Source organism: Morchella sextelata (assembly GCF_020137385.1).
Source record: "Morchella sextelata strain SCLS chromosome Unknown scls_2, whole genome shotgun sequence".
Classification (NCBI taxonomy): domain Eukaryota; kingdom Fungi; phylum Ascomycota; class Pezizomycetes; order Pezizales; family Morchellaceae; genus Morchella; species Morchella sextelata.
Genome location: NW_025408617.1, coordinates 3,013,888 through 3,028,126, shown reverse-complemented (window position 1 = coordinate 3,028,126; position 14,239 = coordinate 3,013,888). Strand labels below are relative to the sequence as shown.

General features: G+C 49.4%; 1 protein-coding gene across 1 annotated transcript; it reads right to left on the bottom strand.

The window, feature by feature from the left end:
* Nucleotides 1–12,417: 12,417 nt before the first annotated feature.
* Nucleotides 12,418–13,392, bottom strand: H6S33_006052 (uncharacterized protein; the record flags this gene model as incomplete). The annotated part of the gene is made up of 1 exon (XM_044837465.1): nucleotides 12,418–13,392. The coding sequence occupies one exon, from the start codon at nucleotides 13,390–13,392 to the stop codon at nucleotides 12,418–12,420; it is 975 nt and encodes a 324-aa protein (XP_044699361.1).
* Between the last annotated feature and the right edge of the window lie 847 nt (nucleotides 13,393–14,239).

Here is a 14,239-nt window from a genome sequence, read left to right as displayed (position 1 = left end):
CGCTCCCAGGACAAGTTACAATGGAAACACTAGGAGTTAAGTTCCTATCCCTCTTTAACCGAAGCTGCCACATCGAGGCCTTCCTCCCAACCTTCCCAGACACCCAATGCGCGAAGTGCCTCGAATACGGTCATCGCTAGGAGAAATGCAAAAACAATGGGAGATGCGGTCACTGTGCCGGAGATCATCTCACCAGCTTCCACCCATGCAATCAATGCCAGGGAGGATATAGATGCACCCACACCCCAATCAGATGTCTGAACTGTAAAGGAATCCATAAGGCCTCCGACCCAGCATGCCCCGAAAGAGTCAAACGCCGATTCCTCAACAAAGGAAAGGAAAACGCCCCACCCGCTCAAGACCCACCGGCCGCACCCGTTCAAGAGTTGCTTCCAATAGTTCAAGTACCAGCCACCGCCCCAGTCAGAGCCACACCCATTCCCGAAGACGACCAACACATGACAAATAATGCCTAGGCCCCGAACCACCGCGCTCGCACACCAACTCAATTGTGCATAGAGCGAACTCATCACCAAGGCGGCGGTAGAGGAAGCGGAAACAGACTCTAGTATTTATTTCCTATTATTACAGAACCATGGACCTCAGCAGAGGGATACCCACCAGACTCAAATCTCTTTTATATTTTCACAACCAGCAACACCAACACAAAATGCGCAAGATACGTCTGCAAACATGCCAACCTCAAACCAAAACACCACTACACATATGATAATTTCATAGTATCGATTACGGTAGAAATCCAGAACAAGAAAACCCAAATCCTAAATATATACTCCCCAGGCCGAAGTGGCCCCTTTGCCCAAATAGCAAAAACAATCCAAACTCTCGACAATTGCCTAGTAATGGGAGACTTCAACTGCCATCATCAAATGTGGTACGGAGTAACCTCACATGAATACAGGAACAACATCCGAGCAGACCGCGCCAACGGTGCACGGCTAAAACAATGGATAACTCGACAGAAACTGACCCTCCTGAATGAACCAGGCGTCTTTACACACTTCCCCAGAGACAGAGGAAAAAGGCCTACAATTATCGACCTTACATTTGTAAAAGGCCCAACTCTCGACCACAACCTACGATGGAGCACTGAACCCTATGGAGCGGGCTCAGACCAAGGGAGAACCTCCGTTCACTTACACTTGGAAAAACCACCATTCGTACCAAGACGGATGTGGCGACAAACAGACTGGAAGCTCTTGGAGAATCATATGGCAAACATTTCTCTCCCTGCAGAGGCATGGGAAACCAAGGAACATACGGAACAAACTGTCGACTTCTTCCTAGAACTGGTCAGGGCAACAATCAGTATAGTAACACCACTCTCGAAGGAGGGCGTAAGAGCCAATTCCTGGTGGACAGACGAAATGAAACAAATGAAGGCAAAGGTAAACTCGGCAGAAAGGAAGGCGAGAAATACAAAGAAACCCAACCACGCGGAGGAGCACCGGAAGGCATGCAGAGAATGGACAGTCATGATCCGGAAAGCAAAAGCGGACCAGCGGGAAAAGACGATGAACGAGGCGAAAGGTAGTGAGGTCTGGAGAATCCTAAATGCAGGAAGGAGAAGAGACACAATCATACCAACAATTCAAGGTGAAGAAACGTTTGCGGGGAAATGTCAAGCTCTAAGAGCCCAACTTTTCCCCTCAAAACGGACGTCCCCCGACCATCCCCCCCTAAACATTAGGCCCCCCTCTTTTGACCTTAGCAACACCTTCGACATAGTCACCCCCGAGGAACTTAATAAAGCAATCGACTCCTGTCCAGCGCACTCGGCGACCGGCCCGGACGGCATTCCCTATACCTTTATTAAAGCAATAGTGAGAGCAAACACAATTCTAATTCAAGACATGTTCTCTGCCATGCTCCGGCACGGGGTACACCCAGCGGAATGGAAAATAGCTAAGTGCATCCCGATCCCGAAACCCGGCAAAGCAAACTATCATGAAGCAAAAGCTTATCGGCCCATTTCCCTTCTACAATACTTCAGCAAAATTCTGGAGAAGATAGTGGCTCAGAGACTCTGCACCGCTGGAGAAATCCTAGGCACACTCTCAGTGAATCAATTTGGAGGAAGACCAACCATTTCGGCAATCGACGCCCTCCTGAGAACCTTAACACCAATACAACAAAACTTACTACTGAAAAAGAGTACCGGAATCGCTCGGCGAGACAGACCAGCGATCCTAACCAACGATATCCAAGGAGCATTTAACTGCGTCGACCACCTACTCCTCGCGGAAATCATGTACCAACAAAAATTCCCTACCTACTTAACAGAATGGTGCAAGGAATTCAATACCGGCAGAAAACTACAGTTTCAATTTAACCATGAGCTAGAGGAACCACAGCCCTATGATTCTGGAGTGCCGCAAGGTAGCCCCATGTCCCCGGTACTATTCATGATCTATGCTGGAGTAATCCTGGACCCAACAAGTAGCCCGAAAGAGATGGACACCACATATATCGATGACGATGCGCTGGTGCAAATATCCAAAACACCAGGATTCACAATCAAGAGAATGGAGGAATGAATGAGAGAGAGACTAATAAAAGCTGAGCCACTCCAAATTAAGTACGACCCGGATAAATCCGATCTGATCTTCTTCCGGCCCACCACATCATCCATACAACAACCACGACTTCCGGTCAAGATTAACAATACCAACATACACCCCAAGGAGAGGCTGAAATATGTAGGAGTCTGGATAGATCCGACCCTCTCCTTCCGGCCCCACATCGAAGCAGCGATCGCAAAAGGCCTTAAAGCCCTCCACCAGATTCGATACACCGCCCGCCTGCCAGGAATAACGGTTAAAACAATCCATCACATCATAACACAAGGCTTCCTCCCAGGTCTACTCTACGGATCCGAGGCTTGGTGGACTGGCGCAGACCACATCATAAGATCCCTCGAACCACTATATAATGAAGCGGCCCGGATCATCACCGGCCTACCACGATGGACCAAAAGAACTAAACTCCTCCGAGAAGCAGGCCTACCCCCCTTAGAACATCTCCTGACATATCGCTCAAGAAAGTACGGAACTAGAATACTCTGCACCGACGCAACCCACCCCAACAACGAATCCCTGATCGAGCTCCTCCCATACAGAGAAGCAAATATCAAAGGAACAGGCTTACACCGAATCGCCTCCCTACTACTCCCATACCAGACCCCCGGAAATGCGAGAGATAAGTGGAACCAAAACAAACTACTACGCGACCACCTGCTGGAAGAATGGAACACACAATCAATACCGAACTACCACCATCGGGGGGAATTCCGCCCCCCTCCCAAGATAGCGAAACTCACCCTCACGGAAGCGAAAAAAGTATTTCGAATCCGGTGCCAAACCACCCGAATCGACAGAAATGCAGTACACACAGACCCCGAACCATGCCAGTGTGGTATGGAAAACTCAGCGAAATATATACTTATGGAATGCCCAGCGTGGGCTCGAATCCGCACCCCTCTGATAGACAAGATACCCGGAGCGATGACCTGGGAAAACTGGATGTTTACAAACCTGAGAAAGGACCTCATCCTACAATTTGCGAAACAATCTCAACTCTCGAAATGGTACGAGTCGGCGGAGGCGGAGGCGGACCTGGAAGAGGGGATGGAAGAAAATGATTAGGGACGGGATTAGGAAGGGTAGTTTCCTTTTACTCTTTAAAAATTGTTTTTTATTTTCTGTTTTGATGGATCCAGCGCTCGAGGCCGCTGAGATATGTTATTTCTCCTTGTCGTTGGGTTTTCTGGTCGAGTATTGTTCTGGAATTTCCTTGTTATTGTTCGTGCTCGCTTGTGCTTGTCTTGTTCTTGTTCTTGTTTGTTTGCGTTTGCGTTTGTTGTTTTCTTTCCTTCTTTCTTTTGTTCGGTTCGGTTCGTGTTTTAGGCGGTTAGGTCGGTGTGCGATAAGTCTTGTACTTCAAAGCAATATAAGTTTCTTCTTCTTCTTCTTCTGCATTCTACCCGCTCGCCTCTGGCTCGCGGTAGGATTTCTTCCCCCCGAGATGGAGTTATACTGATTCTCGAATTGCTTCGGTCCCTGAACTTCCCTCGCTCGACACCCCCCATTCTTTGCTCGTTCGGTGCCCTCACGGGACGCGTCCACCGTTCACCCCTCGCCAAACCAGCGGCTACTCTCGAAAGCCGCCTTCGCCCCTCCTTATTTTCACTCATCGCACGAGTATACCCACACGTCGGGTACGCACACTGTCAGTAATCTCCAGTCAGCGAGAACCTACTGCCAAAGCGCTCGACAGCCCGCGAAGTTAGCGACCTTTCGGTCGCGAAACTATCGTCAAATTTTTACCCGAGGTCCCGTGACCTTACCCCTCTTTATCGGCCTTAATCAGGCCACCCATTTTTAACCGAGGCGGCCCGCTCCCCTCACCCCAACCCAACCGGTCTCCGAGACCACCCCTCAACACAATACGGTCGGCACTTTCGATTGCGACCCCCATACATACTGAGCCTTCGGCTCAACCCTTTTTGCATGTCCCCTCCAGAGGACACCACTTCAAACACGACTCGGGCACAGTCTTTAGCCGTTGCTCCAGGGACCGACGACCCCACCCACTCCTTACTTGACCAACCGGTCACCACTCCTCAATTCCTCGCTGCCTGACAACCAGAAGCCCGAGGACCCACATTCGACCCACCCCCCCTCGCTTTCACACCTGACGCTGTTGCGGTTGGCCTCTCCTGCCTTCGTGCGCGTGGTTTCCCAGTCCTGTTAAGGTTCGTCCACAGATATGACACCGGGTACGTTGGTAATGATATCGTTTTGATTGAACACTACGTTTAGGATTGTGCTCGCTAATGCAGTTGACGGAGAAGTTTGGGGTTCTTACTTATTTACTACGGGAAGGTTTCTTTGTTGTCGCTTAGATTCTGCTTACCTGTACCACTTGTTATTCGCGCCCTCTTCGTGCGCTTTTTTTCTCTTTTTATGTACGTAGTTCTCGTAGCTGCGGTAGTTAGTTTTTGTACTTCGTTTTGTTTTCGGGTTAGTCGGTGGAGGTTGCAGTCGGGTAGTTAGGTGTGCGATAAGCTTCGGCTTCTAAGCAATATAAGTTTCTTCTTCTTCTTCTGCATTCTACTTGCTCGCTAAGGCTCGCAAAGAACTCCCTGATAACAAACCTCGCTTCAAAAACTCTTTATTTTACTCCTCTCGGTTTACCTTGGTATACCATACCAGGCTGAGCCACCTCGTCCCCGATCGTACGGTCGCGTTTGTTGTTCCAAGCGAAATAAACCTACGAAAACTGGCTTCTAGCGAAGAATTCTCCAGCCTTAACCTCCCGAAAGGAAGGAAAAGAAACCTATCCGAAACATCACTCTACGCCGCCCGAAGAACCGGACATTCAATCATGTCACAGCAAGCTTCACTCCAGTCCTTCTTCACCCAGTCCTCCCAGCAAGGGACAGCCCCCTCACAGATCAGGAACACCCAGGTTCTCAACCCAACCCCATCCGGAACACAGGAACAGGAATTCTCCTCGACCTTTGCAAAAGAATCTGACTATAACGATCCTTACCAACCGAGCGTTGACTACCTCTACCCGAGTATTGTCCCCCAAGACACCCACACCCAGACAGACCTAAACTATATTACCCGCGCCATCAGACATGCAACCAGCCGGATCTGCCCACCCCCCGACAGGATCGAAATCCTCGAAGAGCAAACAACTACACTCCGGAGAACAGTGGATACATTGAAAAACCAAATTGAGGCTCAAACAAACATGATCACCAACATGCATTCGGCGATTCACGCCCTCCTCAATAAACAACCACAACCGCAGCAACCGCAACAACAACAGCAGCAACAACAACAACAGCAGCAACACCAACAACCACAACAACCGCAACAAAGGAGGAGAACGGCCCCTCCAGCGGTCCCCCAAACAATCCCCCAAGCAGCGCCACAGGCAGCTCCTCAGGCCCCCCCACCCGCACCTCCCCAACAAGCCCCACCCCGTGGATGGAAGGCAGGCACCTGGGCCGCCGTGGCCTCGGCACCCGGTCCTGCCCTAGGAAACTTCCAGGTTGTCGAGAGAAGAAAGAAGCCCACAAAGCCAAAAGCGGACCCTCTCTTCAAACCAGAATATACCAAAATCAACAGAGAAATCATTGTTGAAACCACTGCCCCATCCGATGTCAATCCCTCCGAAATCAGGACCCTAGTCAATGCAAGAATTCAGGACGAATCCTGCCAATTCATTTCAGCAAGGAGAACACCCAAGGATAACTTCATCCTGGAAACCAAGTTTATCACCCCAGCAACAAAGGCAATGGAATACGCCAAAGAAATTGAGGAGGCTCTCCTCACCCTACAAGTACCGGTCGCCATCATCCGCGCAAACTCCAAATGGTCAAAGTTCCTTATCCACGGAATCCCTACTACGATTGGAGAAGGCGTCGAGGCAGGACAACTGGTAGCATCCGAAATTAGAAGCAACTATGGAGAGAACTTCCAACTTGCCCAGGTTCCCCGCTGGATCTCCAGAGCAGAGACTCGAATGGAGAAAACCCACTCATCAATGGTCATCGCGCTCCCAGGACAAGTTACAATGGAAACACTAGGAGTTAAGTTCCTATCCCTCTTTAACCGAAGCTGCCACATCGAGGCCTTCCTCCCAACCTTCCCAGACACCCAATGCGCGAAGTGCCTCGAATACGGTCATCGCTAGGAGAAATGCAAAAACAATGGGAGATGCGGTCACTGTGCCGGAGATCATCTCACCAGCTTCCACCCATGCAATCAATGCCAGGGAGGATATAGATGCACCCACACCCCAATCAGATGTCTGAACTGTAAAGGAATCCATAAGGCCTCCGACCCAGCATGCCCCGAAAGAGTCAAACGCCGATTCCTCAACAAAGGAAAGGAAAACGCCCCACCCGCTCAAGACCCACCGGCCGCACCCGTTCAAGAGTTGCTTCCAATAGTTCAAGTACCAGCCACCGCCCCAGTCAGAGCCACACCCATTCCCGAAGACGACCAACACATGACAAATAATGCCTAGGCCCCGAACCACCGCGCTCGCACACCAACTCAATTGTGCATAGAGCGAACTCATCACCAAGGCGGCGGTAGAGGAAGCGGAAACAGACTCTAGTATTTATTTCCTATTATTACAGAACCATGGACCTCAGCAGAGGGATACCCACCAGACTCAAATCTCTTTTATATTTTCACAACCAGCAACACCAACACAAAATGCGCAAGATACGTCTGCAAACATGCCAACCTCAAACCAAAACACCACTACACATATGATAATTTCATAGTATCGATTACGGTAGAAATCCAGAACAAGAAAACCCAAATCCTAAATATATACTCCCCAGGCCGAAGTGGCCCCTTTGCCCAAATAGCAAAAACAATCCAAACTCTCGACAATTGCCTAGTAATGGGAGACTTCAACTGCCATCATCAAATGTGGTACGGAGTAACCTCACATGAATACAGGAACAACATCCGAGCAGACCGCGCCAACGGTGCACGGCTAAAACAATGGATAACTCGACAGAAACTGACCCTCCTGAATGAACCAGGCGTCTTTACACACTTCCCCAGAGACAGAGGAAAAAGGCCTACAATTATCGACCTTACATTTGTAAAAGGCCCAACTCTCGACCACAACCTACGATGGAGCACTGAACCCTATGGAGCGGGCTCAGACCAAGGGAGAACCTCCGTTCACTTACACTTGGAAAAACCACCATTCGTACCAAGACGGATGTGGCGACAAACAGACTGGAAGCTCTTGGAGAATCATATGGCAAACATTTCTCTCCCTGCAGAGGCATGGGAAACCAAGGAACATACGGAACAAACTGTCGACTTCTTCCTAGAACTGGTCAGGGCAACAATCAGTATAGTAACACCACTCTCGAAGGAGGGCGTAAGAGCCAATTCCTGGTGGACAGACGAAATGAAACAAATGAAGGCAAAGGTAAACTCGGCAGAAAGGAAGGCGAGAAATACAAAGAAACCCAACCACGCGGAGGAGCACCGGAAGGCATGCAGAGAATGGACAGTCATGATCCGGAAAGCAAAAGCGGACCAGCGGGAAAAGACGATGAACGAGGCGAAAGGTAGTGAGGTCTGGAGAATCCTAAATGCAGGAAGGAGAAGAGACACAATCATACCAACAATTCAAGGTGAAGAAACGTTTGCGGGGAAATGTCAAGCTCTAAGAGCCCAACTTTTCCCCTCAAAACGGACGTCCCCCGACCATCCCCCCCTAAACATTAGGCCCCCCTCTTTTGACCTTAGCAACACCTTCGACATAGTCACCCCCGAGGAACTTAATAAAGCAATCGACTCCTGTCCAGCGCACTCGGCGACCGGCCCGGACGGCATTCCCTATACCTTTATTAAAGCAATAGTGAGAGCAAACACAATTCTAATTCAAGACATGTTCTCTGCCATGCTCCGGCACGGGGTACACCCAGCGGAATGGAAAATAGCTAAGTGCATCCCGATCCCGAAACCCGGCAAAGCAAACTATCATGAAGCAAAAGCTTATCGGCCCATTTCCCTTCTACAATACTTCAGCAAAATTCTGGAGAAGATAGTGGCTCAGAGACTCTGCACCGCTGGAGAAATCCTAGGCACACTCTCAGTGAATCAATTTGGAGGAAGACCAACCATTTCGGCAATCGACGCCCTCCTGAGAACCTTAACACCAATACAACAAAACTTACTACTGAAAAAGAGTACCGGAATCGCTCGGCGAGACAGACCAGCGATCCTAACCAACGATATCCAAGGAGCATTTAACTGCGTCGACCACCTACTCCTCGCGGAAATCATGTACCAACAAAAATTCCCTACCTACTTAACAGAATGGTGCAAGGAATTCAATACCGGCAGAAAACTACAGTTTCAATTTAACCATGAGCTAGAGGAACCACAGCCCTATGATTCTGGAGTGCCGCAAGGTAGCCCCATGTCCCCGGTACTATTCATGATCTATGCTGGAGTAATCCAGGACCCAACAAGTAGCCCGAAAGAGATGGACACCACATATATCGATGACGATGCGCTGGTGCAAATATCCAAAACACCAGGATTCACAATCAAGAGAATGGAGGAATGAATGAGAGAGAGACTAATAAAAGCTGAGCCACTCCAAATTAAGTACGACCCGGATAAATCCGATCTGATCTTCTTCCGGCCCACCACATCATCCATACAACAACCACGACTTCCGGTCAAGATTAACAATACCAACATACACCCCAAGGAGAGGCTGAAATATGTAGGAGTCTGGATAGATCCGACCCTCTCCTTCCGGCCCCACATCGAAGCAGCGATCGCAAAAGGCCTTAAAGCCCTCCACCAGATTCGATACACCGCCCGCCTGCCAGGAATAACGGTTAAAACAATCCATCACATCATAACACAAGGCTTCCTCCCAGGTCTACTCTACGGATCCGAGGCTTGGTGGACTGGCGCAGACCACATCATAAGATCCCTCGAACCACTATATAATGAAGCGGCCCGGATCATCACCGGCCTACCACGATGGACCAAAAGAACTAAACTCCTCCGAGAAGCAGGCCTACCCCCCTTAGAACATCTCCTGACATATCGCTCAAGAAAGTACGGAACTAGAATACTCTGCACCGACGCAACCCACCCCAACAACGAATCCCTGATCGAGCTCCTCCCATACAGAGAAGCAAATATCAAAGGAACAGGCTTACACCGAATCGCCTCCCTACTACTCCCATACCAGACCCCCGGAAATGCGAGAGATAAGTGGAACCAAAACAAACTACTACGCGACCACCTGCTGGAAGAATGGAACACACAATCAATACCGAACTACCACCATCGGGGGGAATTCCGCCCCCCTCCCAAGATAGCGAAACTCACCCTCACGGAAGCGAAAAAAGTATTTCGAATCCGGTGCCAAACCACCCGAATCGACAGAAATGCAGTACACACAGACCCCGAACCATGCCAGTGTGGTATGGAAAACTCAGCGAAATATATACTTATGGAATGCCCAGCGTGGGCTCGAATCCGCACCCCTCTGATAGACAAGATACCCGGAGCGATGACCTGGGAAAACTGGATGTTTACAAACCTGAGAAAGGACCTCATCCTACAATTTGCGAAACAATCTCAACTCTCGAAATGGTACGAGTCGGCGGAGGCGGAGGCGGACCTGGAAGAGGGGATGGAAGAAAATGATTAGGGACGGGATTAGGAAGGGTAGTTTCCTTTTACTCTTTAAAAATTGTTTTTTATTTTCTGTTTTGATGGATCCAGCGCTCGAGGCCGCTGAGATATGTTATTTCTCCTTGTCGTTGGGTTTTCTGGTCGAGTATTGTTCTGGAATTTCCTTGTTATTGTTCGTGCTCGCTTGTGCTTGTCTTGTTCTTGTTCTTGTTTGTTTGCGTTTGCGTTTGTTGTTTTCTTTCCTTCTTTCTTTTGTTCGGTTCGGTTCGTGTTTTAGGCGGTTAGGTCGGTGTGCGATAAGTCTTGTACTTCAAAGCAATATAAGTTTCTTCTTCTTCTTCTTCTGCATTCTACCCGCTCGCCTCTGGCTCGCGGTAGGATTTCTTCCCCCCGAGATGGAGTTATACTGATTCTCGAATTGCTTCGGTCCCTGAACTTCCCTCGCTCGACACCCCCCATTCTTTGCTCGTTCGGTGCCCTCACGGGACGCGTCCACCGTTCACCCCTCGCCAAACCAGCGGCTACTCTCGAAAGCCGCCTTCGCCCCTCCTTATTTTCACTCATCGCACGAGTATACCCACACGTCGGGTACGCACACTGTCAGTAATCTCCAGTCAGCGAGAACCTACTGCCAAAGCGCTCGACAGCCCGCGAAGTTAGCGACCCTTCAGTCGCGAAACTATCGTCAAATTTTTACCCGAGGTCCCGTGACCTTACCCCTCTCTATCGGCCGTAACCAGGCAACCCATTTTTTACCCGAGGCGGCCCGCTCCCCTCACCTCAACCCAACCGGTCTCCGAGACCACCCTCAATACAATACGGTCGGCACTTTCGATTGCGACCCCCATACATACTGAGTCTCAGACTCAAACCCTTTTTGCATGTCCCCTTCAGAGGACACCACTTCAAACACGACTCGGGCACAGTCTTTAGCCGCTGCTCCAGGGACCGACGACCCCACCACTCTTTAACTGACCTACCGGTCACCACTCCTCAATCCCTCGCTGCCTGACAACCAGACTGTGAGGGATGCGTACCAGACCACAAGAGTACACTACGCAGAGCTCAGAGTTCGGCTAACAGCTACAAAGGTAGAAGTCTCCAAGGTCTCTTCAGTCAACGTCGAGTATGAATCTTCTTGATCCGATACGGGCCCCGCGAGCTACGTTATCAACAAAGATTCACTAGAGTTAGCGTTTGATGTTCGACCGTCTTCGACGTAATAGTTCAGGTAGAGTTCGAAGTCACGATAGAGTAAAGTAATTCCAAAAGTATAGTCAAATAAAGTTGTAACTCGCGTATCAACGATTTATATTGTTAAGACTCTGATTTCGCCGATGATGGTTTGGCTAGTCAGTGAATGACACAGTATTTATATCCCTCGCTTATGTCTCGAGGACCCAGTCTACTAATAATACAGAATACACTCGGGGCACGCCCGAGACCCTGAAAAACAACCAAGAACATTTAACTCCTAAATCCGTAACCCAAACTCCTAAATCCGCTGAAACCCCTCAACCTATTTATCCACTCTAATGCACGTTTCCCTGTCGATGTTTCTTCTCCATCGGCCGTCTGGTGGATAATCGTCAGCGTCGGCTATTCGGAGGTCTCGGACGGCAAGGCTACCTACTCAGGCCTCTTCCCACATCGCTTTCCCACATAGCAGAGTTCTCTCATGCCCACAGGTACCGCCGATAGGTACTCGGTCGGCTGGCAGCTTGCGCCGATTCGCTCCGAGCGGTCCGATCTTTGATCCGATTGATTCCAGCTGTCCCTCATATATCCACCGGTACCAAAACACTCCCCTCCGGGGGTTTGACGCTCCGGGGGTTATTATTGGGGTCGAAAACGTGTTTTTAACTAGGAAAACCGCAACTCCGCATTTGGTCGCATATTGATCGCACCGCACCTCGTGGGTGCGAACCGGAGTTGATAGTGGTATTGCCATTAGTATTAAAGGGTATTGGGGTATCTACCAGCCTTTCTCTTAATCCCGTAAATGCTTGGCATGCCCGTAACAGTACTCATACACCAGACAGTTGAAATGGCTCCGTTACACCACTCCCCTCTTCCAGGATCTTGGTCTCCGAGATCTATAACCATTCTATTACCATCCAATCTATATGACAAGAAACTCCGTGATATGCAAGGAAATGAAAACCCAAAAGGAAATAATCTACACCCCAACAATCCGCTTGTCCTTGGGTTTCTTAGGATACCTCATATGGAAATCCCGAAGGGCTTCTTCAGCACTCTTCTTGAGATGCTCCCAAGGTTCCCATGTAGCATCCTCGTTTTCATAACCTTCCCACAGCACTAGGTATTCCAATCGTCTCCTTTTCTTATTGACCCGGCTATCAGCTACCTCTCGGACAACCCAGTTCTGTTCTCCTTCAATCTCTTCGGGCTCCGATACAGGAACTCTTCTCTCAGGATCTACCGCTGCTCGGTAAGGTTCCAGAAGAGAGACATGAAAGACCGGATGGATTCCCATTTGGGGGGGAAGAGAGAGCTTGTAGGCACGAGTACCAATAGCTTCTAAGACCTTAAAGGGTCCCATCTTCTTCTGATCCAGTTTTCCCAAAGGCCGCTTTATTTGCACATTGCGCCGGTCCAACATGACTTCATCTCCGGGCTTGATTTCAGGCGGTGCCAGGGCATGAGCATCATACCACCGGGCCATCCTTAATCTAGCTTTACCCAAGCTGGCATTCATAGCCTGCCAGATAGATTCCCATTGAGATATCATGACCTCGCTCGCTGGATTGTTCCATTCTACTCCTTCCCTTGGGGCCGGCCAGTTGGTCCTGGGTTCATATCCATAGTTGGCATAAAAAGCCGATACTTTGGTGGACTCAGAGACCGCCGAGTTATATGCATACTCTGCCAAAGGCAAGAGTTCTGCCCAGTCATCCTGTTGATATGAACAATAGCTCCGCAAGTAATGTTCCAGGGTCTGGTTAACTCTTTTTGTTTGACCGTCCGTTTGTGGGTGGAAAGATGTGGACATCTTCAGCTTCACATTGAGGAGACTCATGAGAGATTGCCAAAAGTGAGAAATAAACCTGCTGTCTCTGTCCGAGACTATGTCATCAGGTGAACCATGGAGTCTCCAAACTTCCTTCAAGAACAACTTAGCCAAATCTTCCATTTTATTGAGGGTGTAACGGAGCCATTTCAACTGTCTGGTGTATGAGTACACACAGGGCCCGGTTACATGCTGAGAGCTATTGTTAGAAGCCAGTTGCACGGTGATATGCAAGTACCGGCAGTGTGGTTAGCTACCAGCTGTTAGAGTAACTACATTCCGGGCGCTAGGAAGAGGATCTATTCATGGGAGCAATGACTGACGAGTCTATGCCTCGCCAGTGACTAGAAGACCGGCCAGAGTGAAGCTCTGATTGACCGGTGATCCTCTGTATCCTCGGTGCATTGTAAGTCCGCCGAAGGGCAGGGACTATGCTAGGGAAGTCTACAATAAGCGAAAGCTCTACAGCAATGATTAAGCTTACACCTGAGCGGCAGCTCATTCATGCAGGTCCTCAGTTGTGTGGCAACCAAGGCTGCAGGTGTTACAAAGGCTTTGACTAAGGGTGGTTGCCTTGGGTATCGGAAACACCTGCTGACGCTTAGAGAAAAGCGGGGTAGCGGTGGTATTGTTTCCGGTACTGAGGGAAGGCCCACCGGAACTTAGTAAAGGAGTTAGGAGCAGAGAACAGAGGCCTTCGGAGTATAAGTACTCAGGTTCATTCCCGCCCTTCAGTCCTGTTCTCTCCAGTCTTCATCAGAAAGAAAAACCAAGTTCTCATCGGTAGCAGAGCCCTTAAAGATTATTGAGTTCTAGCGATAGTATCTTAGAATAATCTGCAACCTGATTGTCTATCTTGCACGGCCGTCTTTATTCTATACAAATCTATTTCTCTTAGAAAGGACCCCCGTTACAGAGGGTAGGAAGAGGGATGTAGTGTGCCATTTTCGAAAAGCGGTCCACTATTACC